This window comes from Scyliorhinus torazame, chromosome 2 (assembly GCF_047496885.1).
Source record: "Scyliorhinus torazame isolate Kashiwa2021f chromosome 2, sScyTor2.1, whole genome shotgun sequence".
NCBI lineage: Eukaryota > Metazoa > Chordata > Chondrichthyes > Carcharhiniformes > Scyliorhinidae > Scyliorhinus > Scyliorhinus torazame.
Window position 1 is genome coordinate 87,257,749 of NC_092708.1, and position 25,216 is coordinate 87,282,964.

Consider the following 25,216-nt stretch of genomic DNA (forward strand, 5'->3'; position numbering starts at 1 on the left):
TCTCCACAGTTTTCACCATTACCACTTGGGCTCTCCAGGGGCTGTTGCTGGCTTCGATGATGCCTTCCCGAAGCAGCCGCTGGACCGCGGACCTGATGAAGGCCCTGTCCTGGGTGCTGTACCGTCTGCTCCTGGTGGCGACGGGTTTTTAATCTGGGGTTAGGTTTGCGAATAGGGAAGGTGGGTCAACCTTTAGGGTCACGAGGCCGCACACAGTAAGGGTTCGTAGGGACCCGCCGAATTTCAAGGTTAGGCTCTGGAGGTTACACTGGAAGTCCAGGCCGAGTAGCAGGGCAGCGCAGAGGTTGGGGAGGACATAGAGGCGGAAGCCACTGAATTCTACGCCCTGGACCATGAGTGTGACAATACATTACTATACAGGCCAGGGAGATTCTTTGATTGGCGGGGCGTACCGCAAGGGAGCAGCGCCTTACTGTTTCTGGATGGATGAAGCTTTCGGTGCTCCCGGAGTCCAGCAGGCAAGAGGTCTCGTGCCCATCGATCTTCACGCTTGTCGAGGCGGTGGCTAGACTGGTCGATCGTGACCGAGGCGAGTCGTGGCTGGTCATCGTTGGTGTCGAATGAAGGGGTGCCCGGGTCCTGGAACAATGGTGGTGCCCATGTGACGTGGGGAAGACAAGATGGCGGCGCCTGATGATCTTGAGGTGGACAAGATAGCGGTGTCCACGGGCCGCAGGGATTGAAAAAGATGGCGGCGCCCATGGCAGCTCGTAGTCCGAGAAGGGGAAGATAGCTGCGCCCACTGGCCGCGCGTGATCTGAGGGGGAGAAGATTGCGGCGCTCATTGGCCGCGTGTGTCTGAGGAGGAGAAGATGGCTGCGCCCACTGGCCGCGCGTGGTCCGGGGAGGTGAAGATGGCGGTGCTCATTATCTGTACGCAAGGGGGGTCGGGGAATAGTGGCGACTGAGCGGGCCTGGCACACCGCAGCGAAGTGCCCCAACTTGCCGCAGGCCTTGCAAAGGGCAGTGCAGGCCGGGCAGCGTTGGCGGGAGTGTTTCTGTTGCCCGCAGAAGTAACATCGGGGCCCCCGGTGTTGGCTGGCTGGCGCGTGACACAGGTGTATTGACTGGGTGAGGCCCCCGGTGGGGCGGTCGTCTGCGGAGTCCACGATGTGTAGGAGGGGTGGGCCACGCGGCTGGGGGTGTAGGCCTGAATATTGCGCGAGACGACCGTCATCGATAGCGCCAGTTTTTTTGTTGCTGCGAGGTCGAGCGTGGCCCCCTCTAAAAGTCACTGGCGTATTGGGTCTGACCCTATCCCCGTAACGAAGGCGTCCCGCAGGAGGAGGTTTGAATGTTCCGTGGCCGTGACGGCCTGACAGTCGCAGTCTCTGACCAGAGGAATGAAAGCACGCCAGAAATCTTCTACGGACTCACCAGGGAGTTGACTGTGAGTAGAAAGTGCGTGCCTGGCGAAGAGCGTGTTCGTCTGCTGGGCGTAATTCTCTTTCAGTAGCGCCATGGCTTCGGCGTAGTTCGGTGCGTCCTGAATAAGAGGAATAACGTTGGAGCTCAGCCGCAAGTAGAGTATCTGGATCTTCTGAGCTTCCGGGATTGGGTCTGGTGCAGACCTGATGTAAGCTTCGAAACAAGCTTGCCAGTGTTGAAAGTCCTTTTTGGCGTCGCTTGATTGCGAATCCAGCTGCGGGCGATCCGGCTTGATGCGGAGGTCCATCTTCTGAAAATCTTAGAGTGATAAATTGATGCACGATCAATTGCACAGAGACCAGAGTTGAATACAACTGAGGCTTTATTACTCTAAGATGTGTGGCCTCCTACAGCAGCTGGCGAAATGGGTGCTGTATAGGGAGCACACATATTTATACTCCGCCTACTGGGCGGGGCCAGCAGGCAGGAACTACCCCCGTACCTGTAGTACAGGGCCTTACCACACATCTCCTAATATATACAACAGTGGTGATTACCACACATACCACATGAATCAATAAGACCACACCAAGAATGTAACCACTAAGACGCATCTATAGGTGGCTTCAAGTTGTTTCCTGCTTAGCATTAATTTTTTTTTTTTTATCATTAAGTAACTGCTCCGAGAATTTGAACAAATGGCTATGGGTGAGATTTGCTCTGATATCGGCAAAGGCCTGGGAAAAGCCGCGTTGAGGCCGACGTTGGCATTGCCGTCTTTTTCCGCTACCGTCCCACAGTGTGTGACATAGAAGAATAAGAAGGCTGGCAGGCGCTCCATGACATATCACTGGTCTCTGATTCGCCATCAAAGCAAATTGATGATCTGGCTGCCATTTTTAAAAGTTGCCGCAACACACAGCGAGCACACCAGGAAACAATTTTCACCCAGGTGCAGCCCCGGCACCAAACTGGCATCCAACTGACATTACCCTGGCACCCCTTGCCATGACCCACTCCCCCGAATGCTACACTCACCCCCGAGCTACCTTCAGATTTCTGCTTCTGAGACCAGCTGTGCATCCTGCCGGTCTGGGATCATGCCACTGTGGATGCATTTTTTGACGTGGGGGTAAGATCCTGACTTATGGGACCGATATGATATTCAAATATAGTACAATAAGATTCCTGACGTTGAACGGTGGGAAACACGGCCCGCCACTGAGACGGGAGCTGCTTTTATATCGACGTGAAACTCAATTTTGGCCTTCCTGCGATCTTTTCCACTCTCGTTGCCAAACCCACCTGACGTGAACAGGAGTGGAAAACCCCAGCTTTTGGAGCTTATTTATGAATTTGGTGAATGACCTGGGCCAATTCTTCGAGACAGAAAAATACGACTATCCATTTAATATTTGTTTGCCACCAAATAGGATAGCCTAATGCGATGTTGAACTTTAATCTTAACTCGCGGTGGATTGGTGCTAAATGACACACATTTTTATTTTTGTACATGTGGTAGTCACCACTAGCAGTATTATACGTATTACGGTAAGACACATATACTCGAGGTACATGGGTAAATCCCTGCCTGCTGGCTCCGCCCAGTAGGCGGCGTATAAATGTGTGTGCTCGCCGGTGCTGCAGCCATTCTGGTTCCAGCTACAGGAGGCACAACATCTTTGCTCAATAAAGCCTCGATTATTCCACTACTCTCGTCTTTGTGGTAATTGATAGTGCATCAGTACATTAATTCAGATTAATATGTTAGAGCCATGAGCAAACTTAAATTATATTTTTTCTTAAATAAACCTCCAAGCGTAACTAATGTTTTTGTCTTGTCCCCACTGGGGAAAGTCATTAACTATTCATCTGTAGTGATCCTGCAAATACTGGCTCCACATTCAGGTAATTATTATTTTAAAATAGCTTATCATTTTGGTGGCAATTTCAAGTGGTTCCTAAACGGACCACATTTCCCCTAACACTCGGTTCAAGGCAGCCAAATTTTACAAAAGGGGCAATTAACACATGTTGGGCTTCCTATCTGTTTATATCTCAAACACAGATCACAGATGCTTAAGTATCTATTACTTTTTCTGAATTACAAAGCCAGGGCTCAGAGTGTGGACAGGGGTGAGCCCCTCATCCAGCTCCTTGCCTGCTCCAAAAACCAATTCAAATTCAAATTGAATCCAATTCATGGTCCCCACAAGAGAGACATACCAGATCTGAGCCAAGAGGCAGAGCAGATTTTCAGCTGAAAAATGATGTGGTGAGAATTTTTTAGATCATGGTTTTGACATTTACTTTCAGTAAAGAATTAAATAATGTACTCCTTTTAAATGCGTTAGTCGCAATAAAAGTGGCATTATAATCAGTTCCGAAAATGTCTGTGTAGGAGCCGTCTTTTGGAATGAAGAGAGACTGAAGGAGGAGAGCCATAGTAATGTGCTTTCAACCTAAAAACATCATTCATCTCAGCTCATAATCACAGGCTTCTTTTTTTAAAAAAAATATGTTTATTCAAGGTTTTCAATAAATTTTTACAAAACACTCCAAAAAGGAAAGAAAATATACATAAGAAAAATAAACGCCATCCCCTCCAACAACTTAAACCACTAAACATTAAACTATCTCATAAACTAAGAACAAAAAAGGGGCAAACGCCCCTTCCAATAATAAAAACAAGGCAAACCCCCCCCCGGGTTGCTGCTGCTCTTGACCTCCGCCTAACGTTCCGTGAGAAAGTCTAGGAACGTTTGCCACCGCCTGGAGAACCCCTGCACAGACCCTCGCAAGGCAAACTTTATCCTCTCCAACTTGATGAACGCTGCCATGTCATTAATCAAAGCCTCCATGCTTGGGGGTTTCGCATCCCTCCACATTAGTAGGATCCTCCTCCGGGCTACCAAAGATGCAAAGGCCAGAACTCCGGCCTCTTTCGGCTCCTGTACTCCTGGCTCATCTGATACCCCGAATATTGCTATCCCCCAGCTCGGTTTTACCCACGTGTCCAAGACTTTGAACATAGCCTTTGCGAAGCCCCTCCAGGACCCCTCTAGCGCTGGGCACGCCCAGAACATATGGACGTGATTTGCTGGGCTCCCCGAGCACCTCACGCATTTGTCCTCCACCCCAAAAAACTTGCACATCCTCGTCCCGGTCATATGTGCCCTGTGAACCAGTTTGAACTGGATCAGGCTCAGTCTTGCGCAAGATGAGGAGTTAACCCTGCCCAGGGCCTCCGCCCACAAGCCCTCATTCAGTTCCTCGCCCAGCTCCTCCTCCCACTTGCCCTTCAGCTCCTCCACCGAGGCTTCCTCCACCTCCTGCAACTCCTGATAGTTCGCCGAGACCTTGCCCTCTCCCACCCATTCACCCGAGGTCACTCTGTCCTGAATCCTCCGTGCAGGAAGCAGCGGAAATTCCCTTACTTGTCTTCTCACAAACGCCCTCACCTGCATGTACCTTCTCCTCCAGCGGCCCCAGGCTAGCAAAAGCCCTGTCGATAAATAGGTCCCCCATCCTTTTAATCCCGGCCCGATGCCAGCTTAGGAATCCGCCATCTCTCCTGCTCGGTGCAAACCTATGATTATTCCGTATTGGGGACCAAATTGAGGCCCCCAACTCACCTCTGTGCCATCTCCACTGCCCCCAGATCCTCAGTATCGCCGCCACCACTGGGCTCGTGGTGTACCGCGTTGGCGGTAGCGGCAAAGGTGCCGTCACCAGCGCCATGCTAGTGCCCACGCATGACGCTGCCTCTAATCTTTTCCACGCAACCCCCTCTCCCTCCATTACCCATTTCCGAATCATTGCCACATTGGCTGCCCAGTAATAACTACACAGGTTCGGTAGTGCCAGCCCAACCCTGTCCCGACTACGCTCCAGAAAGAGCCTCTTGACCCTCGGGGTCTTACTTGCCCATACAAGCCCCATAATGCTCCTGCTTACTCGCTTAAAAAGGCCTTGGAGATGAGGATGGGCAGGCACTGGAACACAAACAGGAACCTAGGGAGGACTGTCATCTTAACGGACTGCACCCCCCCCCCCCGCCAGGGAGAGCGGCAACACGTCCCATCTCCTAAAGTCTTCCTCCATCTGGTCTACCAACTGCGCCAAATTAAGCTTATGCAGGGCCCCCCAACTCCTGGCCACCTGGATAACCAAATATCGGAAACTCCTCTCCGCCCTCTTAAGCGGAAGCTCCTCAATATATAGAACAAAGCAGCAGGTTGGACTAATACCCCATTCACCGCCTTAAGCATTCACTCCTTCCCTACTGGTACACAGTGGCTGAAAAGTGTGGCATACTTCCACAAGATACACTGCAGCAACTTTCCACTGCTACTTCGATAGCACCATTCAAACCGGTGACCTCTACTCGCGAAAGAGATAAGGTCAGCAGATGTATGGAAACACTACCACTTGTAGTTAAGTGCTTTCTGCAGAGAAAAAGAGGAAGTGAGAGCACTTAACTGTTTTTGATGTGATCCAAGAGCTGTCAATAATAGCTAGATGTTTATAAATGTTATGCCTTTAGTTTCACAGCAGGGAACTTGGGACCCATTCAAGCATGAAGGGAAATGAAATCAAACAATCCAAACAGCTGGTTTTGTGCAAGCTGTCAATCACAGCCTAGTAAAACTAATTTCCCTTTGATGTGAATGAAAGCCTTGCTGATCAAAGATCTGAGGGGGTTTAAACCCAGCTGATGTGGTTTACCATTTCTTGGAATTTACAACTACTGCTTTTTCTGCCTGAGCCAGCAGGTTTGGTGCACAGGTGAGTTTTAAAATAGTGATTTGTTTTCATTGTCTCCATTTGTACTGCTCTCTAGCTTCCAGGCAGGTGTCTACGTAATGGGAGAGGCGGGGAGGGTTTCTAGTGAGGGTCTCTCTTATGGGGAGAGTCTGTCTTGTGGGTCTCTTACGTAGGACGATATCAGTTGGGTGTCTTTGTAATGGGGGTTTCTCTGGTGATCTCTGTAATTGGGGGGGGGGTTCTGGTGGAGGTCTCTGTAATGGGGGGGTTTCTGGTATGGCTCTCTATAATGGGGGTTTCTGTGGGAGGCTCTCTTATGGGGTTTCTGGAATGGGGCTTTCTGGTGAGATCTCTTATTATGGGAGTCTCTGGTGGGGGTCTCTGTAATGGGAAGTTTCTGGTGGGGGTCTCTCTTATGGAGATGTCTGGTAGCGGGTCTGGTGGGGATGGGAAATATTTGCATTGCTGGGAGAGGGGGGCCCTTTGATAAACTTTGGAGGGAACTCCCTGAAAGAGTTACCCCCGGCTCACCGCGAGGTCCACTGTGCCTAGCAGGGCCAGGCTGGCAAACAATGGCACCAATTCTTGTCCGCGGGAATTTCGGCCAAGAGGACTGGAGCATCAGGCAGACTTCGAGAATCTGATGCCCAGCCCGGGACGTGAACCTCGCTGCCACTGCCAGCGAGGGACCGGAGCATTGGATCTTCTTTCGTCCCATTGCTTTGGGCCCTTGGCTTAGTTTGTCCTCTTGGGGTGAGCATCGTTTCATCACATAACCTCAATTTACCTTTGATGGCTTAATTTAACACTGTCAGCTTTGAGAAACTTCACACAGGTCTACAAAGATCATGGGCTGGGCTCTCCGCACCCAGACACCGAAACCGCGTTGGGCGCCGGGGTGGAGAATCCAGTTTCCTGCATGAAATCGGGACCGGCACCGGTTCGGCGATTCTCCGCCCCCTAAAAAGCGGCGTACTCGGGGAGTACGCTGCGCACAGTATCCACCACCGGAGGCCATTGCCAGAGGTCCGCCCCGCCATTCACCGCCCCCGACCGGCCGAATTCCCGACGGCGTCGACCACTCATGGTTCTGCTGTTCGGGATACCCGCGAGGCAGCTGCGGACTCAGTCTGCGTCCGCCACAGTCAGGGGCGGGACAATCGGAGGGCAGGGGGGGACCTCATTCAGGACCGGGGTATTTTTGAGCGGTCGGGTCGGGTCGGGCGCGCGGTCGATCGGGGGCACTATTTCTGCGGTCCAGGTCCGCGGTCGGAGTCCGCCATGGAGCACGGCGCGGCCGCTGGAGACCGCCGCCATGCGCATGCGCAGCCTCTGAGCCAGAAGTGCGGGAGGTCCTAGGCAGCTGGTGCTCCGAGCTCCATGACAGCTGTCTGCTAGTCCCATGCAAGGCTGTGAAGCTGCGGCCTTTTGACATCAGTTTTATCCAGCGTAAAAGACCACAGTTTTCACAACAGCGTGGGGACATAGTCTCTGAAGCGGAGAATCCAGACCCATGATGCTGCATGTGATACTGGCCATCTATCTGACACTTCATATTAACCTGAACTCTCCTTCTGCAGTTATCCTTTTAACAGTCGTAAGCCATTTTTTACCTTAGGAGTTGACAGTGCCAACCTGGGGTGGCACAGTGGTTAGCACTGTCGCCTCACGACGCCCAGGTCCCAGGTTCGGTCCTGGCTCTGGGTCACTGTCCGTGTGGAGTTTGCACGTTCTCCCCGTGTTTGCGTAGGTTTCGCCCCCACAACCCAAAGATGTGCAGGGTAGGTGAATTGGCCACACTAAATTGCTCCTTAATTGGAAAAAATGAATTGGGTACTCCAAATTTATATTAAAAAATAAAATGAAAAAGAAAGACAGCGCCAACTGGATGCACAGTGATTGGTCAGAATCATCATCTAACAATCCTCCAGCAACCATCTTTGCAGGTTTTATTTCCAGCAAAACACCAACATGTAAAGTGTTTTGGCTTCTTGCAGTTAGAGCACAGCCTTCCCGTGCTGGATGTACTTCCTTTTCTTTTGTGTGGTGTCCTCCGTAATATTTACATCCAGTACTCTGGCCTTGGTCTTTCTGCTAGCCTTTTGTAAATAGTTCTTCCGTTACTCCATTGTTTTGTGCTCGGAAGACCTGAACTCTCATCATTGTGCGAAGCCTCACCAATTCTCCCATCAATATTCTTCAACTGACGATTAACCACTTCAGAGCTTCTGCACAGATCAGTAGATTTCCTGAGAATAAGTTTCTCTTCTCTCACTGTCACCGGGTTTTGATTCCACGCAGCCCCTGCTACTGGAAAACCCATGGCAGGCGTTGGTGGGTCACAGCCAGAAAATTCCGGTCATCGTGCGCCCATATTGGGGGTTAAATCTAATGGCCGTGCCCGACTCAGGATGTAACAGGGCTGGTGAATCTCGCAAGAGTCCTCTCGCGAGATTTACCCGGCTCGCTACGCCTCGCGAGATCTATTGGGATCTCGCAAGACGTCGCGATCTGGATCCCGCTTGCAATGGGTGGGGCATAAATTTGCATATGAACGTGTGCAGTTTGACACTCTTGAATATGCACTCACCGGATCGAATCTCCTCGCAGAGAAGACCCCAGCTGGGCGTCGTTCAGTACTGGTCTCCATAAATGGGAACAAGGCAAAACGGCACTTGGGAGGATCGCCCAGGCAATCGGTGGCCCCCAAGTGATCAGCTCCTGGGCATGGTGGCACCTTCACACCGCTGGTGACACCTTGGCACCGTCAGTTGAGCACCCTGGCAGTGCCACCTGGGTGCCCAGATTGGCACTGCCAGGGTGCCCAGGTGGTCCTGGCAGGGGCACTGCTGGGCAGCAGGCTGGTGGTGTCAAGGTGTCATTTTGCTTTCACCAGGGATTGGGCCAGGGGGTGTCCTGCTCTAATGAGGTGGGGTGCTCGAGGACCCCGCAACAGGTAAGTTGGGGGGTTAGGGGATGTCATAGATGTCATTGATTTTTACAGCATAGAAACAGGCCCTTTGGTCCAGCTTGTCCGTGCCGCCCAGTTTCTATCACTAATCTAGTCCCACTTGTCCGCATTTGGCCCATATCCCTCTATACCCACCCTGCCCATGTAACTGTCTAACCATTTTTTAAAGGAAAAAACTGTACCCGCCTCTACCACTGCCTCTGGGAGCTCGTTCCAGACGCTCACCACCCTCTGTGTGAAATAATTTCCCCCCTGGTCTCCTTTGTATCTCTAACCTTAAACCCATGCCCTCGAGTTCCAGACTCCTCTACCTTTGGGAAAAGATGTTGACCGTATGTATACTCCTCATTATTTTATAGACCTCTATAAGATCACCCCTCAGCCGCCTACGCTCCAGCGAAAAAGTCCCAGCCTATCCAGCCTCTTCTTATAACTCAGACCATTAAGTCCTGGTAGCATCCTCGTAAATCTCTTCTGCACTCTTTCTAGTTTTACAATATCCTTCCTATAATAGGGTGACTAGCCCTGAACACAGTATTCCACGTGTGGTCTTACCAATGTCTTCTACAACTTCAACAAGGCGTCCCAACTCCTGTATTCAATATTCTGACCAATAAAACCTAGCATGCTGAATGCCTTCTTCACCACCCTGTCCACCTGCGACTCCATCTTTAAGGAGCTATGAACCTGTACCCCTCTATCTCTTTGTTCTGAAACTCTCCCTGACTCTCTACCATTAACTGAGTAGGTCCTGCCCTGATTTGATCTACCAAAATGCATCACCTCACATTTATCCAAATTAAACCCCATCTGCCATTCATCAACCTACTGGCCCAATTGGTCAAGGTCCTGTTGCAATCTTATACAGCCTTCACTATCCACTGTGCCACCAATCTTGATGTCACCTGCAGACTTACTAACCATGCCTCCTACATTCTCACCCAAATCATTTATATATATATAACAAATAACAGTGGACCCAGTTCCAATCCCCAAGGTACACCACTGGTCACAGGCCTCCAGTTTGAAAAAACAACTCTCCACAACCACCCTTTGACTTAGGTCGCCAAGCCAATTTTGTATCCAATTGGCTACCTCATCTTGGATTCTGTGAGATTTAACATTTTGCAACATCCTACCACGCGGTACCTGGTCAAAGGCCTTGCTAAAGTCCATATAGACAACATTCTGCACTGTAAATTCTATGAAATCTATGAAATCGACTGCACTGCCCTCATCTACCTTCGTAGTTACCCCTTCAAAAAACTCTAATCAATTTTGTGAGACATGACTTTCCCCTTACAAAGCCATGCTGACTTTCCCTAATTAGCCCTTGCCTGTCTAAATGCCTGAAGATCTTGTCCCTCAGAATACCTTCTAACAACTTACCCACTACAGAAGTAAGGCTAACCAGTCTGTAATTCCCAAGGCACAACATCTGCTCTCCTCCAATCTTCAGGCACATCTCCTGTGGCTGTTGATGATTCAAATATCTCAGCTAAGGGCCCGGCAATTTCCTCCCTCGCCTCCCCCAATGTCCTGGGATACATTTCATCAGGTCCCATTGATTTATCTATCTTGATCTGCTTTGATACCTCCTGCACATCCTTCTCTGTAATATGTACACTCCTCAAGACATCACTTTTTATTTCCCCAATTTCCCTAACATTCGTGCCTTTCTCAACAGTAAATACTGATAAGAAATATTCATTTAGGATCTCTCCCATTCCTTGTGGATCTGCACATAGATGACCTTGTTTATCCTTAAGAGGCCCTACCCTCACCCTAGTCAACCTTTTACCCTTTATGTATCTGTAAAAGCTCTTTGGATTTTCCTTTGCCTTATCGGCCAAAACAATCTCATGTCCCCTTCTTGCCCTCCTGATTTCTCTTGTAACTCTACTCCGACAAGCCCTATATTCTTCAAGGGATCCACGTGATCCCAACTGCCTATGCATGTTATATGCCTCCTTCTTCCTTTTGACCATGGCCTCAATATCCCGAGTCATCCAGGATTCCCTCCTTCTACTAGCCTTACCCCTCACTCTAAGAGGAATGTGCTCACCCTGAACTCTAGTTAGCACCTTTTTGCAAGACTCCCACTTACCAGCTGTCCCATTGCCTGCAACAAGGCACCCCCAATCAACTTTTGAAAGTTCCTGCCTAATACCCTCGAAATTTGCCTAGACACAATTAAGAATTTTAACTTTTGGGCCAGAACTATCATTCTCCGTCTCTATCTTAAAACTAGTGGAATTATGGTCACTGGTCCCAAAGTGATCCCTCACTAACACTTCCATCACCTGCCATTCCTTACTCCCCCTCTCTAGTCGGGCAATCCACATATTGAATGAGGAATTCTTCCGGAATACATTCGACAAATTTCTCTTCATCCAAACCCCTAGTGCTATGGCTGTCCCAGTTAATGTTGGGAAAGTTAAAGTCCCCAACTATGACCACCCTATTTTTCCCTCAGCTATCTGTAATCTCTTTACATATTTGCTCCTCCATATCCCGCTGACTAATTGGGGGCATATAGTACAGTCCTATCAAAGTGATCTCACCCTTCTTATTTTTCAGTTCTACCCATATAGACTCAGTGGACGAACCCTCGGATATATCTTCTCTCTGTACTGCCGTGATACTGTCCCTCATCAAAAACGCAACTCCCACTCCTCTCTTACCTCCTGTTCTATCTTTCCTGTAGCATCTGTACCCTGTAACATTGAGCTGCATGTCCTGCCCCTCCTTTAGCCATATTTCAGCAATAGCTATAATATGCCAGTCCCATGTACCTATCCATGCCCTAAGTTCATTTGCCTTGCCCGGTAGGCCTCTTGCATTGAAATAAATGCAGTTCAATCTGTTTCTCTGCATTCCACTTTCTCCTGTCCCTGAACTCCCACATCGCACAAGAGGAGCATGACACGGGTCTGGAATCTCCTGCCATGTCTTAAAACTCAGGTTAACTTATACAACTACAATGCCAACAAACAAAACGAAAACAAAAAAATGGATGAAAAAAAAAAAGAAAAACTACTTACCAGTCACCACTACTTACCAGATTCAAATTTAGCAAGTCCCCTTTTGGCCAATCTAATCACAGCCCTCCTGTGACGTCACGCTTTACTTTCTCTCCAGTCTAAAGCTCAGATTCACCGTTTACCCGCTTACCTTCCCAAGATGCCGTCGGTCCAACCACTCGCCTCCGCTCCGCTCCTAAAAAGCCAGAAGAAAGATCAAGAGATCGGGGCGTCATGCAGGAAATGGGACTGAGTATGGCCTCAGCGGGGAGTTCCTCGCCAAGGCCCCGGAATGAAGCAGGGTTCCGTTTAATAGCGGGGCTTTCTCGGCGCTGGAAGTGCTGGGAAACACCTGGCTAAACACACTCGATAAGGGACTCTGTTTCATTTCTGTTAAATCGCACCTCAGCAAGGTGCAATACAACTTGTGCCACAGTTCCCCGTCACTGATAAGAGATTCCATTCTTTTTCATTCAGGTTCCTTGTTTAATAATTCCCTCAAATGCGCGAGCATGCGTGCCCTCTTAACCGGCCCATTTGGCCGTCTAACGTTCCACGTGATCAGCCTGGTTGGGGGGCTTCTTGCCCAACCCTCCCCCGCCTATCAGCCATTACCTTTCTTAGGCCAAAATCCAGCCCGCGCCCCGGGTACCCACATGCCCGCTCCCAGGCAGCCTCCGACCCTGACCTTCCTCTTGTCCCCTAGCAACAGTCCCTCCCCCGTCAGCAGAGCAATTTCCCCCCCTCCCGCCCCCAATAACAGCAGCGTAAAAACAGTCCCCTTCAACAAGCATAACATCTGCTCACCCCCGACTGCGCTTCCGTGAGCCAGCCCACCCAGCTAGCTTGGTAGCCCCCGCCAAACATTTTCCCACCTATTGTTCCCCCTCCCCTCCCCCCCCCCCAACCTCTTCCCTGCTCGGACACACATATTCAAGAGAAAACATTCCGGGCCCAGTTAGCCGAACAAAACAAAAAGCAGAAAGAAAAACCCACATCGAAAATTCACACCTCCATCCCCCACCAGTACAAATGCAAACTTTAACTTACAAAAATACACGACAGCTCCTGGATCGATACAGAAGGCATTACAAATATAGTGTAAAAACAAAAACATATTTAACGTGATGAACACTACAGCAAAGTTCAAACACCTCAGTCCATTGCCAGGCCTTTCCTTCTGGCGAAGTCCATCGCTTACTCGGGCGACTCAAAATAAAAATGTTGCTCCTCATCGGTGAACCAAAGACGGGCCGGATACAACAGTCCAAACTTCACCTTCTTCTTGAAAAGGGTCAACTTTACTTGGTTGAATCCAGCTCTTCTCCTGGCTACGTCCGCACTCAGGTCTTGGTAGATGTGCAGGATGCTGTTCTCCCACTTACAGCTCCGTGTCTGCCTGGCCCACCGTAGAATACGCTCCTTATCCAGGTATCTGTGCAATCTCACCACCATCGCCCTCGAGTGGTCACCTATACGTGGCTTCTTCGCTAGTGCTCTGTGCGCCCTGTCCACCTCCAAGGGTCGGGTGAACGTCCCATCCCCCATTAGCTTCTCGCATCCGCCCCTTCGGTCCCCTCCGAGAGACCAATGATTCTCAAGTTCTGCCAGCAGGACGTATTCTCTAGATCCTCCACCTTCTCCTGGAGCCGTTTATGCTGATCCCTCAGCATCCCCACCTTCACCTCCATTGCTGTTTGGTGTTCCTCATGCTCGGTCAGTGCCTTTTCCACTTTCTGGATCGCCCGATCTTGAGCATCCAATCTCTGTTCCAGCCGAGCAATCGATTCCCTAGTCGGGTCCAAGCATTCCTGTTTCTGCTTGGCGAAGGCTTCTTGGATAAACTTCATCAACTGCTCCGTCGACCGCTGGGTCGTCGAGCCAGGACTCCGGTCATCCGCCATGCCTTTTCCGCCTGCAGCTTCAACCCAGGCCTTCTCTGTTCACCTATTTTGTCCTTTGCGAGCACTCCTGGTCCACCTATCCATGCACTGGTGTGGGACTCCTCCCGACAGTCGCGTCCACTCTCAATTTTCCAAGTAAAATCCAAGAGAAAGTCAGGGAAAAGGTCCAAAGATCCGACCCGAGCGGGAGCCACCAAATGTGCGACCTACTCCTTCATGGCCGCCACCGGAAGTCCCAGTCTGTGCTTCTTGATAAGTTCATTTGCATCCTTCGGCGCAACAAAACAATTATCTCTCTCCTTGAAAGTCACCCAATGACGAGCGGGTACACTACACCAAACCTCATGTTGCTCTTGTACCGTGCGGCTTAATTAAACACTGCCTGCCTGCTAGCCAGCTCTGCTCCAACATCTTGATATATTCTGATAGAATGGCCCTCCCATCTACAGTCTCAGTAGTCCTCCGCCGTCCTCAAGATCAGCTCCTTATCAAGGTATTGATGAAACCTGACTTTTGCCTCAGTGACCAATGGGCCCGGTCAAACTCAGGAGGGGTAGAAAGACGCCCTCCCCCACCAACATTCTGGATGTATATTTTGCAGAGTCGGAGCCCTCCGGCTGCCCAACGGTCCTTAGGTTTTGGCATCTGCAGCAGTTTTCCAGATCGCCAACCTTGGCCTTTAGCACTCTACGCTCCTCAGTCAGCGCTGCCATCTCCACCTCCAGGGAGACAATCCGATCACAATAGTCAGAGACTGCCATCTCCACCCTCTGTATCGTTGCCCCTGTACCTCTAGCCGTTGATCCATCATGTTCATGGCTGCCCGAATTGGGGCTAAAGCCTCCTCCATTACCTTCTCAGATCCTCAGTGACCGCTTGCTGCTGCTTCTAAAATTTGTCGGTAAAGAGCTAACCAAGTCCGGTTGCAGCTATGCCGAGGTAGGTCGCACGTTCGGCAGCTCCCGCCAGGAACGGACTTTTGGCCTCTTTAGAGGGGCCTCAATGGCAATTGTTCGACGGCTCCCAGTGTGGGAAGGTGACAGCAAGGTTCCCCCGGCAGTGTATGGATTGGACCAGGAGTGGAGCGGTTAAAAAAGTGATTCTGGTGCAGCGGAAAGTGCGAGGGATGAGAAGCAAGATAGCGGCGGGTGGAGACCAAGCAGCGTGGGCGCAGTGGTCGGAGGAGCAGCAGGTGTTCCTTAAACGCTGCTTTGCGGAGCTGAAGACAGAAATGCTGGCGCCAATGAAGGTGCCGATTGAGAAGCTTGTGGAGACCCAGAAGGCCCAAGGGGCGGCGATCCGGGAGGTGTGGCAAAAAGCCTCGGAGAACGAGGACGAGATCTTGGGCCTGGCGGTGAAGGTGGAGGCGCACGAGGCGCTGCACAAGAGGTGGCAGGAAAAATTTGAGGACCTGGAGAATAGGTCGAGGAGGAAGAATCTGCGGATTCTGGGTCTCCCTGAAGGAGTGGAGGGGCCTGATGCCGGGGCATATATGAGCACGATGCTCAATTCGCTGATGGGCGCGGGAGCTTTCCCGAGGCCCCTGGAGCTGGATGGGGCTCATCGGGTCCTGGCAAGGAGACCCAAGGTCAACGAGCCGCCAAGGGCTGTAGTGGTGAGGTTCCACCGCTTTATGGACAGAGAGTGCGTCCTGAGATGGGCCAAAAAAGAACGGAGCAGCAGGTGGGAGAACACGGAGATCCGAATCTACCAGGACTGGAGTGCGGAGGTGGCTAAGAAGAGAGCTGGTTTTAATCGGGCTAAGGCGGTTCTCCATCGGAAGGAGATGAAGTTTGGGATGCTGCAGCCAGCACGATTGTGGGTCACGTTCCAAGGTCGGCACCACTGTTTTGAGACGCCTGATGAGGCATGGAGCTTTACCCAGTCTGAAAAGTTGGACTCAAACTGAGGGTATGTCGTGGGGGGGTGTTTACTGCGTTTGGGGAATGTGCTTCTTGTTTTGGTGCTGGGTGGGGGATGGGTGAATGGATTTGGGGGCTGTGGGAGAGTGTGGGCATAGGTGTTGGAGGGGCAGGGCCCTGCGGAGGAAGGGGGGGGGGTGGAGGCCCAGGGATGGGGAGCTGGGGTAAGGCCGCAAAGAAAGGAGCTGCGCCAGAGGGGGCGGGGCCGGCTCAGATGGAAAGTGCGGGCTTTTTCCCGCGTTAGGGAAGGATGGGGTTGGGGCCGGGGGGGGGGGGAAGGGCGGTGCTGGAGAGGAGCGCACACTGGGGGGATTCTCACACTGGGGGGTCAATGGAATGGCGGGAGGCGCCAGGGTCAGCAGGAGTCAGCTGACTTACGGGAGTGTCATGGCGGGAGGAAAATGGCTAGATGAGGATCTGGAGAGGGGGGGGGGGTGGGGACAGGGTTGCTGCTGCATTGGCCAAAGGGGAGCTGGAAGTAGGAGAGGTAGTCGGGGCGGGGGTCCGCCGCCTGGCGGACTGGAGGGTGCGGGAGGCACGGGCACATGGCTGGCCTAGAAAAGGAGATGGCTAGTCGGCGCTGGATGCGAAGAACAGAGGGGTTGCAATACTGGTGGGGAAGGGGGTGTCGTTCGAGGCACTGAATATTGTAGCGAATAATGGAGGTCGATATGTGATGGTGAGTGGTAGGTTGCAGGGGGTGCGGGTGGTACTGGTGAACGTATATGCCCCGAATTGGGATGACGCCGGATTTATGAAACGCATGCTGCGTCGGATTCCGGATCTGGAGGTAGGAAGCTTGATAATCGGGGGGGGGGGGGGGACTTTAACACGGTGCTGGACCCAGCACTGGATCGCTCTAGGTCCAGGATGGGTAAGAGGCCGGCTGCGGCCAAGGTGCTCAGGGGGTTTATGGACCAGATGGGGGGAGTGGATCCATGGAGGTTTGCCAGGCCGCTGGCCAGGGAATTTTCCTTTTTTCCCCAAGTCCATAGAGCCTACTCCCGGATAGATGTTTTCATCCTGAGTAGGGCGCTAATCCCGAAAGTGGAGGGAATGGAATATTCGGCCATAGCCATCTCGGACCACACCCCGCATTGGGTGGAGCTGGAGTTGGGGGAGGAGAGGGACCAGTGCCCGCTGTGGCGCCTCGATGTGGGACTGTTGGCGGATGAGGGGGTGTGCGGGTGGGTGCGGGGGTGTATTGAAAGATACTTGGAGGCCAACGACAACGGGGAGGTGCAGGTGGGGGTAGTCTGGGAGGCGCTGAAGGCGGTGGTCAGGGGAGAGCTAATCTCCATTAGGGCCCACAGGGAGGAGAGAGAGAAGGGAGAGGGAGAGGTTGGTGGGGGAGATTTTAAGGGTGGACAGGAGTTATGCAGAGGCTCCCGAGGAGGGGCTACTTAGGGAGCGACGGAACCTCCAGACGGAATTCGACCTGTTGACCACGCGGAAAGCAGAGGCACAGTGGAGGAAAGCGCAAGGGGCGGCGTATGAGTATGGGGAGAAGGCGAGTCAGATGCTGGCACATCAGCTTCGTAAGAGGGAGGCAGCGAGAGAGATTGGTGCAGTTAGGGATAGAGGGGGGAATACGGTGCGGAGTGCGGTGAGAATAAACGAGGTATTTAGGGACTTTTATGGGGATCTGTACAGGTCTGAGCGCCCAGCGGGGGAGGAGGGGATGCGACGATTCCTAGATCAGCTGAGGTTCCCGAGGGTGGAGGAGGAGCAGGTGGCTGGTTTGGGGGTGCCGATTAGGCTGGAGGAGCTGGCTAAAGGATTGGGGAGCATGCAGGCGGGGAAGTCCCCGGGGCCGGATGGGTTCCCGGTTGAATTTTACAGGAAATACATTGACCTGCTGGGCCGTTGCTAGTCAGAACTTTTAATAAGGCGAGGGAGGAGGTGACCTTGCCCCCGACAATGTCCAGGGCGCTGATTTCTTTGATTTTGAAGCGGGACAAGGATCCATTGCAATGTGGGTCGTATAGACCGATCTCGCTCCTCAATGTTGACGCTAAGTTGCTGGCGAAGGTGCTGGCTACGAGAATTGAGGACTGTGCCCCGGGGGTGATTCATGAGGACCAGACGGGATTTGTGAAGGGTAGGCAGCTAAATACTAATGTGCGGAGGCTCCTCAATGTGATTATGATGCCCTCGGTGGAGGGGGAAGCGGAGGTAGTGGCAGCTATGGACACGGAGAAGGCCTTTGATCGGGTGGAGTGGGAGTATCTTTGGGAAGTGTAGCGGAGGTTTGGGTTCGGGGAGGGGTTCATCAGTTGGGTCAGGCTGCTATATAGAGCCCCTGTGGCGAGTGTGGCTACGAACCGGCGGAGGTCGGAGTACTTTCGGCTGTGCCGGGGGACGAGGCTTATAAGGTGTCCCTTATCCCCCTTGTTGTTTGCACTGGCAATTGAGCCGCTAGCCATGGCACTGAGGGAGTCCAGGAAATGGAGGGGATTGGTTCGGGGGGGAGAGGAACACCGGGTGTCATTGTATGCCGATGACCTGTTGTTGCATGTTGCGGATCCAGTGGAGGGGATGGCGGAGGTCATGCGGATCCTTAAGGAGTTTGGGGACTTTTCGGGGTATAAACTCAACGTAGGGAAGAGTGAGCTCTTTGTGGTGCATTCAGGGGACCAGGGAAGGGGGATAGACGAGCTACCACTGAAGAGGGCGGAAAGGAGCTTTTGGTACCTGGGGATCCAAGTAGCTAGGAGTTGGGGGGCCCTGTCAAGCTTAATTTGACGTGGTTGGTGGAGCAGATGGAGGAGGATTTTAAAAGATGGGATATGCTGCCACTCGCACTAGTGGGTAGGGTGCAGTCGATCAAAATGATGGTCCTCCCGAGGTTTCTCTTTGTGTTCCAGTGCCTTCCTATTTTGATCCTCAAGGCCCTTTTCAAATGGGTAAGCAGGAGCATCATGGGATTTGTGTGGGCGAATAAGACCCCGAGGGTGAAGAGGGTGTTTCTGGAGCGTAGTAGGGACAGGGGGGGCTGGCGCTGCCGAATCTATGTGGCTACTATTGGGCAGCCAATGTGGCGATGATCCGTAAGTGGGTAATGGAGGGAGAGGGGGCGGCGTGGAAGAGGCTAGAGATGGCGTCCTGTGTGGGCACGAGCCTGCGGGCGCTGGTGATGGCACCGCTGCCGCTCTCGCCGACAAGGTACACCACGGGTCCGGTGGTGGCGGCGACGCTGAAGATCTGGGGGCAATGGAGGTGATATAGGGGCGAGGTGGGAGCTTCGGTTTGGTCCCCGATTCGGGAGAATCATCGGTTCGTCCCGGGAAGGATGGATGGGGGGTTTCGGAGCTGGCATCGGGCAGGGATCAGAAGAATGGGGGACCTGTTCATCGATGGGACATTTGCGAGCCTAGGGGCGCTGGAGGAGAAGTTTGGGTTACCCTTGGGGAAACGCTTTCAGGTACGTGCAAGTGAGGGCGTTTTGTGAGGCGGCAGGTGAGGGAATTCCCACTGCTTCCGGCACATGGGATTCAGGACAGGGTGATTTCGGGTTGGAAAAGGCAAGTTTTCGGCGATTTACCAGGAGTTGCAGGAAGAGGAGGAGGCCTTGGTGGAGGAGTTTAAGGGCAAGTGGGAGGAGGAGCTTGGGGAGGAGATAGATGAGGGTCTGTGGGCTGATGCCCTGAGTAGGGTTAACTCTTCCTCCTCTTGCGCCAGGCTCAGCCTAATAGTTTAAAGTTATTCACAGAGCGCATATGACAGGGGCGAGGTTGAGTAGGTTCTTTGGGGTGGAGGACAGATGCGGGAGGTGCTCGGGGAGCCCAGCAAATCATGTCCCTATGTTCTGGTCGTGCCTGGCGCTGGATGGGTTTTGGAGGGGTTTTGCGAGGACTATGTCCAAGGTGGTGAACGCCCGGGTCAAGCCGAGTTGGGTATTAGCATTATTTGGGGTATCGGACGAGCCGGGAGTGCAGGAGGCGAAAGAGGCCGGTATTCTGGCCTTTGCGTCCCTGGTAGCCCGGCAGAGGATTTTGTTGCTGTGGAAAGATGCGAAGCCCCCTAGTGTGGAAGCTTGGATCAATGACAATGCAGGGTTCATCAAGCTGGAGAGGATCAAGTTTGTCTTGCGAGGGTCTGTGCAAGGGTTTTCCAGGCGGTGGCAACCGTTTCTGGACTATCTCGCGAAGCGTTAGGAGGAGGGCAGCAGCAGCAGCCCCGGGGCGGGGGGAGGGAGGGGGGGGGGGGGGGGTTCTTTTTCGGTGGGGTTTCGGTTAAGGTGGTTTTTTCCCCCTATTTGTGTGTTTTCTACTGTTATATGGGGGGTTGTTGTATTTGGGGGAAATCCAATGTATAATTTCTGCTTGTTGTGTTTTTGTTTCTTTTTCTTGTTTGGGGGGGGCGGGGGGGGGGGGGGGTTTGTTGAAAATTTTGAATAAATATATTTTCCAAAAAAAAAAAGCTAACCAACATTTCAGTTGACCACTCAAAAAAAATCATCCATTAACCAGTCAAAAAGGGCCAAAAACAAAGTATCCTGACGGGTGCCACTGCATGTGCGTCTGCTCACCAGATAGCCGCCACCAGAGGTCTGACTGAATTTTAAATTATTTGTTGCTGTTTCTTACAGCTGCTGATCTCGTACAGCTGTCAAAATCCATTCAAATTCAGCTGCGCACTCATAGAATCATAGAATTTACAGTGCAGAAGGAGGCCATTCGGCCCATTGAGTCTGCACCGGCTCTTGGAAAGAGCACGTTACCCAAGGCCACACCTCCACCCTATCCCCATAACCCAGTAACCCCACCCAACACTAAGGGCAATTTTGGACACTAAGAGCAATTTAGCATGGTCAATCCACCTAACATGCACATCTTTGGACTGTGGGAGGAAACCGGAGGAAACCCACGCACACACGGGGAGAACATGCAGACTGCGCACAGACAGTGACCCAAGCCGGGAATCGAACCTGTGACCCTGGAGCTGTGAAGCAATTGTGCTAACCACTATGCTACCGTGCTGCCCATAACTCACTCCTAAAACCATGTTACATATGTTGGCTAAAATTGTTTCTACCCAAATCCTTTACTCATAAAAGGAATGACAGAGATCACATGAGTCAGAGATCACATGGCGCTGCCAGCCACTGTACACAACATGCATAGAACACACTGGCACAGCATTTCTCCAAACAGTGTTTGCTGAGTATCTCATCCACTTTCCCACTATTGTTTTGAAGAAAAAATATTTTTCTGTTCTTTGGTCTTGTTAGGAGCTTATTAATTTTGCATTTCTATCCTTGTGACCTGTATCCACGCTTGACATAAAAACTTGTTCATATCCATATATTCTATTTTACAGATCTGATAACATCCCGCTCAATAATTTTGTTTGTGTAAACAGATTCAGTCTTGCAAGTGCCTCCTTAGGATTTAAGACCTGGGACTTAGAACCATGACACTTGTCCAATGCAAGCAGGATGGTAAAATTGTGCTTCCAGCTGGGAGCCACATTCAAAGGAAGCAAGGGCAAAGAACAAGAGCTCCAGTGTGAATGTGACTTTTCTGCATTGCATGCAGGTTCATGGAATCACACCTAATGTTTCAACAATGGCCACAGCAGTAATCTACATAGGTTATAACCCCATGAGAAATAACTTAGCATTTAATTAGCTTATTAAATATAAAATTCTCATTGACTGGGAATTTTCAGTAATTGATTTGTAATCACATTTAAGTCCATTTTATTTTCCACCTTTGCTATTGGACACTGCTTCATTATGTATCTTGTTCCCACGTGCATTATGCAATGTGCTATATCAATCTGTTTCTTTGAATGTAATTAATCTACCTTATGTTTATCATCAAATCACATTTCTTGCTGGTATCACACAACCGTATTTTACAGAAAACTGAATCTAAATCATGTGAACAGATCTCTGAAATTGGCCCAGGTGGGACTTTTTCCCATTTGTCCTCTTTCTATTGACAAGACAATTTTCAATTCAATTACTTAAGACCTTCTTTAAAAGTCACATACACAGAATCTTACTTCTTAAATGTGTTCTCAAAATTTAAGAAAATGTGGAGCGCAGTAGTGATACCCAGGGCAGGCGGCAACACTAAGAGGGAAACTAAACTACCAACGAAGGAAAGGGAGGGGAGTGGGGGAACCTCATTTAAAAATTATTGTAAATAAGAAACAAACTTATTTGTAAATACCAGATAGACTTGAGCTGTTGTTACTCTGTAAAAACTGAAAAATACCCAAAAAAATATTTTTATAAGATATTAAGAAAATATCACGATGGTTCCCTGACCCTGAGTACCTAGCAGGAACCGGCAAATGTTGAATGCACATCATCCACAATTTTCCCTCTATTAAAGTTAGTGAATGGAAAATCATGGACTGAATGTCCATGACTTCCAACAGTGAAGATAATTTCCTGCTGGGACCACTGAATCATGGAATCATTCCTTGTGTCCTGTTACAAACCTCTCTGCTGATTTTGATTTTTTTGATGATTTGATTTTGATTTGATTTATTGTCACATGTACCGAAGTACAGTGAAAAGTATTTTTCTGCGGCCGAGGGGACGTACACAGTACGTACACAGTAGACAAAGGAATAATCAACAGAGAATATTGACAAATGGTACATCGATAAATAGTGATTGGTTTCAGTGCGGAACAAAGGGCCAAACAAAGCAGATACATGAGCAAGAGCAGCATAGGGCGTCGTGAATAGTGTTCTTACAGGGAACAGATAAGTCCGAGGGGGAGCCATTGAGGAGTCTTTTTGCTGTGGGGAAGAAGCTGTTCCTATGTCTGGATGTGCGAGTCTTCAGACTTCTGTACCTTCTGCCTGATGGAAGGGTCTGGAAGAAGGCAATGCTTGGGTGGGAGGGGTCTCTGATAATGTTGATGTCATGTACCATACTTTTCAACCTGGTTTTGTGTGGTGTATTTTTGGGGGGATATTAGTGAGAAATGTTTGCGGAAACAGTGAGAACTCAAACCTCTCATTAAACAATAAAACTAGAAGAAAGATAATGAAACACTACAATACATTAGCAGTAAGCACTTAGTCCCTCAAAAACTGGAAACTGAAAAGCATCTATTTCCCCTGTAATCCTAAACTCTACTGGGACCCGTTTGTTTTACAAACAACCATAAATCTACTGGTCAAATCTAGCCAGTGACTACCACATCGTGCCACCTAAGTGACCAGGGCATGAGAATGGTAAAAACGATCTTTTGTGAAAACTGGCCCTTGCCCTCAGCACTTCATCTCTAGCTGAGCTGTTTCCTGAGTTGGCTGCCCTCTCTGTCTTGCTGTTGCTTCTTCAAAACCGTGGGCGGGATTCTCAGGACAATAACGGCAAAATCACGTTTAGCGATCGGCCGGAGAATCAAAGTTCCCGACCAAATCGGGTGCAGCGCCGCTTTCGCAATGCTCCACCCTCTCCAAAGCGTGCGATGTATCGGAGGCCTCAGGACGTTGCTCCACCCCCGATCGGCCGAGTTCCTGATGGTATGGGTCTCTCATGGGTCAGGAACTCAGCGTGGTGGCTGCGGACTCAGTCCAGCACTGCCACGGTCGGAGGAGGGCCGATCCGCGGGCAGAGTGGACTTTATCAGATGCTGGGGGCACTGTTGGGGTGTGGTCCGGGGTTCGCGAGCCGGCCAAAGGGAGGGCACTATTTTGCAGGCCGGGTCCGCTAACGGCCGGCGCCATGTTGCACGGCGCGGTCACGGACCCGACAATTCTCCGGGCCATATTGGCAGCCAGGGGATGGCCTGTGGAGCTGTATTTGTTGGGCCGGGTCCGCGCACAGCCGGCACCATGTTGTACGGCGCGACCGCTGCAGGTTGTCGCCGTGCACATGCGCGGCAGGGACCCAGCCACTCTCCGGCTGTTTTTGGCGCGGGAGCCAGGAGTTTCACCCAGTGCCGTTGCTTGTCCCTCACTGGTCTCAGAATCGATGAGGGTTCGGTGCTAATTTTGGCATCGTAAATCACTCGCAAATTCTCCGTTTCAGCTGGTAGCTGCTGAAACGGAGAATCCAGCCCGTTGTTTTTCGAAAAATATTATTGGTATCTTTGCCTGAGGATCATTATAATGCAAGTTTTGACATTGAAATAGACAACTGTCATGCAGAAGAGTTAATTAAATGAGACTCCCTGCTAATTTAATGCTTATAATTTAGTGTTCCCAGCACTCTAACCTGGTTTGTGTCCTGCGTCAGAGACTTTGAAATTCTCAAATTAAAATTCGTGAGCACTTAGAAATGTTCATAGAAGAAAGCCAGCAAGGATTTAATAAAGACAAAACATGTTTGACAAAGTTAATGGGAGAATTCTCCGCTGCCCGCTGCAGGTAGTGGAGTTCCTGACGCGGCAGAGAATCTTGTGTCGGGAAAAAAATTGGCACATGCGATGCTCTGGTCCTCCGCTGGTGGCAGTATCGAGGTTCATGTCCCAAGCCAGCGGGAGAATGTAAATGGGTCATTTGAACCCATTTAAAACCTATTAACAGGCTGAACATCAGATTCTTTATGCCTCTGTGATGCCCAGGCCCTCTGGGCCGGGATTCATGCGGGCATGGATTGGTGCAAATACTTTCCAACGTGGCCCTGATGCGGTAGATCTTGCGGGGCATGGGGATAATTATCTAAGGTAAGCGTCCTCAAAAGTCCATTGGAGGGCCCCCTCCCTCCATAACGCAAATCCTGCCTACGCCAACCCCAGCACCCCATCAGGCCCGCCACCAGACTCTCCAAATCAGTCCCCCCCACCAGAACCCCATCACACACCTCTATCAGAGACCTCCCATCAGAGAACCCTCCATTAGAAATCCGCACAAGACCCCTCATCAGAGACCCAATAAAACTTCCCATATCAGTGAACCCCCCTCGATCAGAGAAGCCCCCCCATTCAGAGACACCCCATAACAAAGACTCCCATGACAGAGAGTCCCCATGTCAGTAACCCCCATAACAGAGAACACCCCCAAATCAGGAGAATCCCCCCATAACAATGAACCTAACCACAATGTTTATAAACATCTAGCTATGATTGACAGCTCCTCATTACAACAAAATCAGTTATGGTTCTGCTGAGAAAAAGAGGAAGTGAAAGCACTTAACTCCAATGTTTGTAAACATTGTGGTTAGATTCACAGCAGAGTACTTGAGATGAATTCAAGCTTGAAGGGAAATGAAAATAAACAATCCAGACATATAGCTGTCTGGAAGTGATTACCCTGTCAATTACAGCC

At 50.8% G+C, this 25,216-nt stretch overlaps 1 protein-coding gene across 6 annotated transcripts in view; it reads right to left on the reverse strand.

The window, feature by feature from the left end:
- The window catches only part of nostrin (nitric oxide synthase trafficking), an 86,146-nt gene that overhangs the window by 48,852 nt on the left and 12,078 nt on the right, over positions 1–25,216 (reverse strand). For 3 of the 6 annotated variants that reach the window (XM_072473607.1, XM_072473640.1, XM_072473598.1), the window contains exon 4: positions 12,302–12,346. The exons of the other annotated variants lie outside the window; for them this stretch is intronic. In XM_072473607.1, the coding sequence (XP_072329708.1) occupies positions 12,302–12,346 (45 nt within the window). The remainder of the gene's footprint in view (positions 1–12,301; positions 12,347–25,216) is intronic. 6 annotated transcript variants of the gene reach the window in all.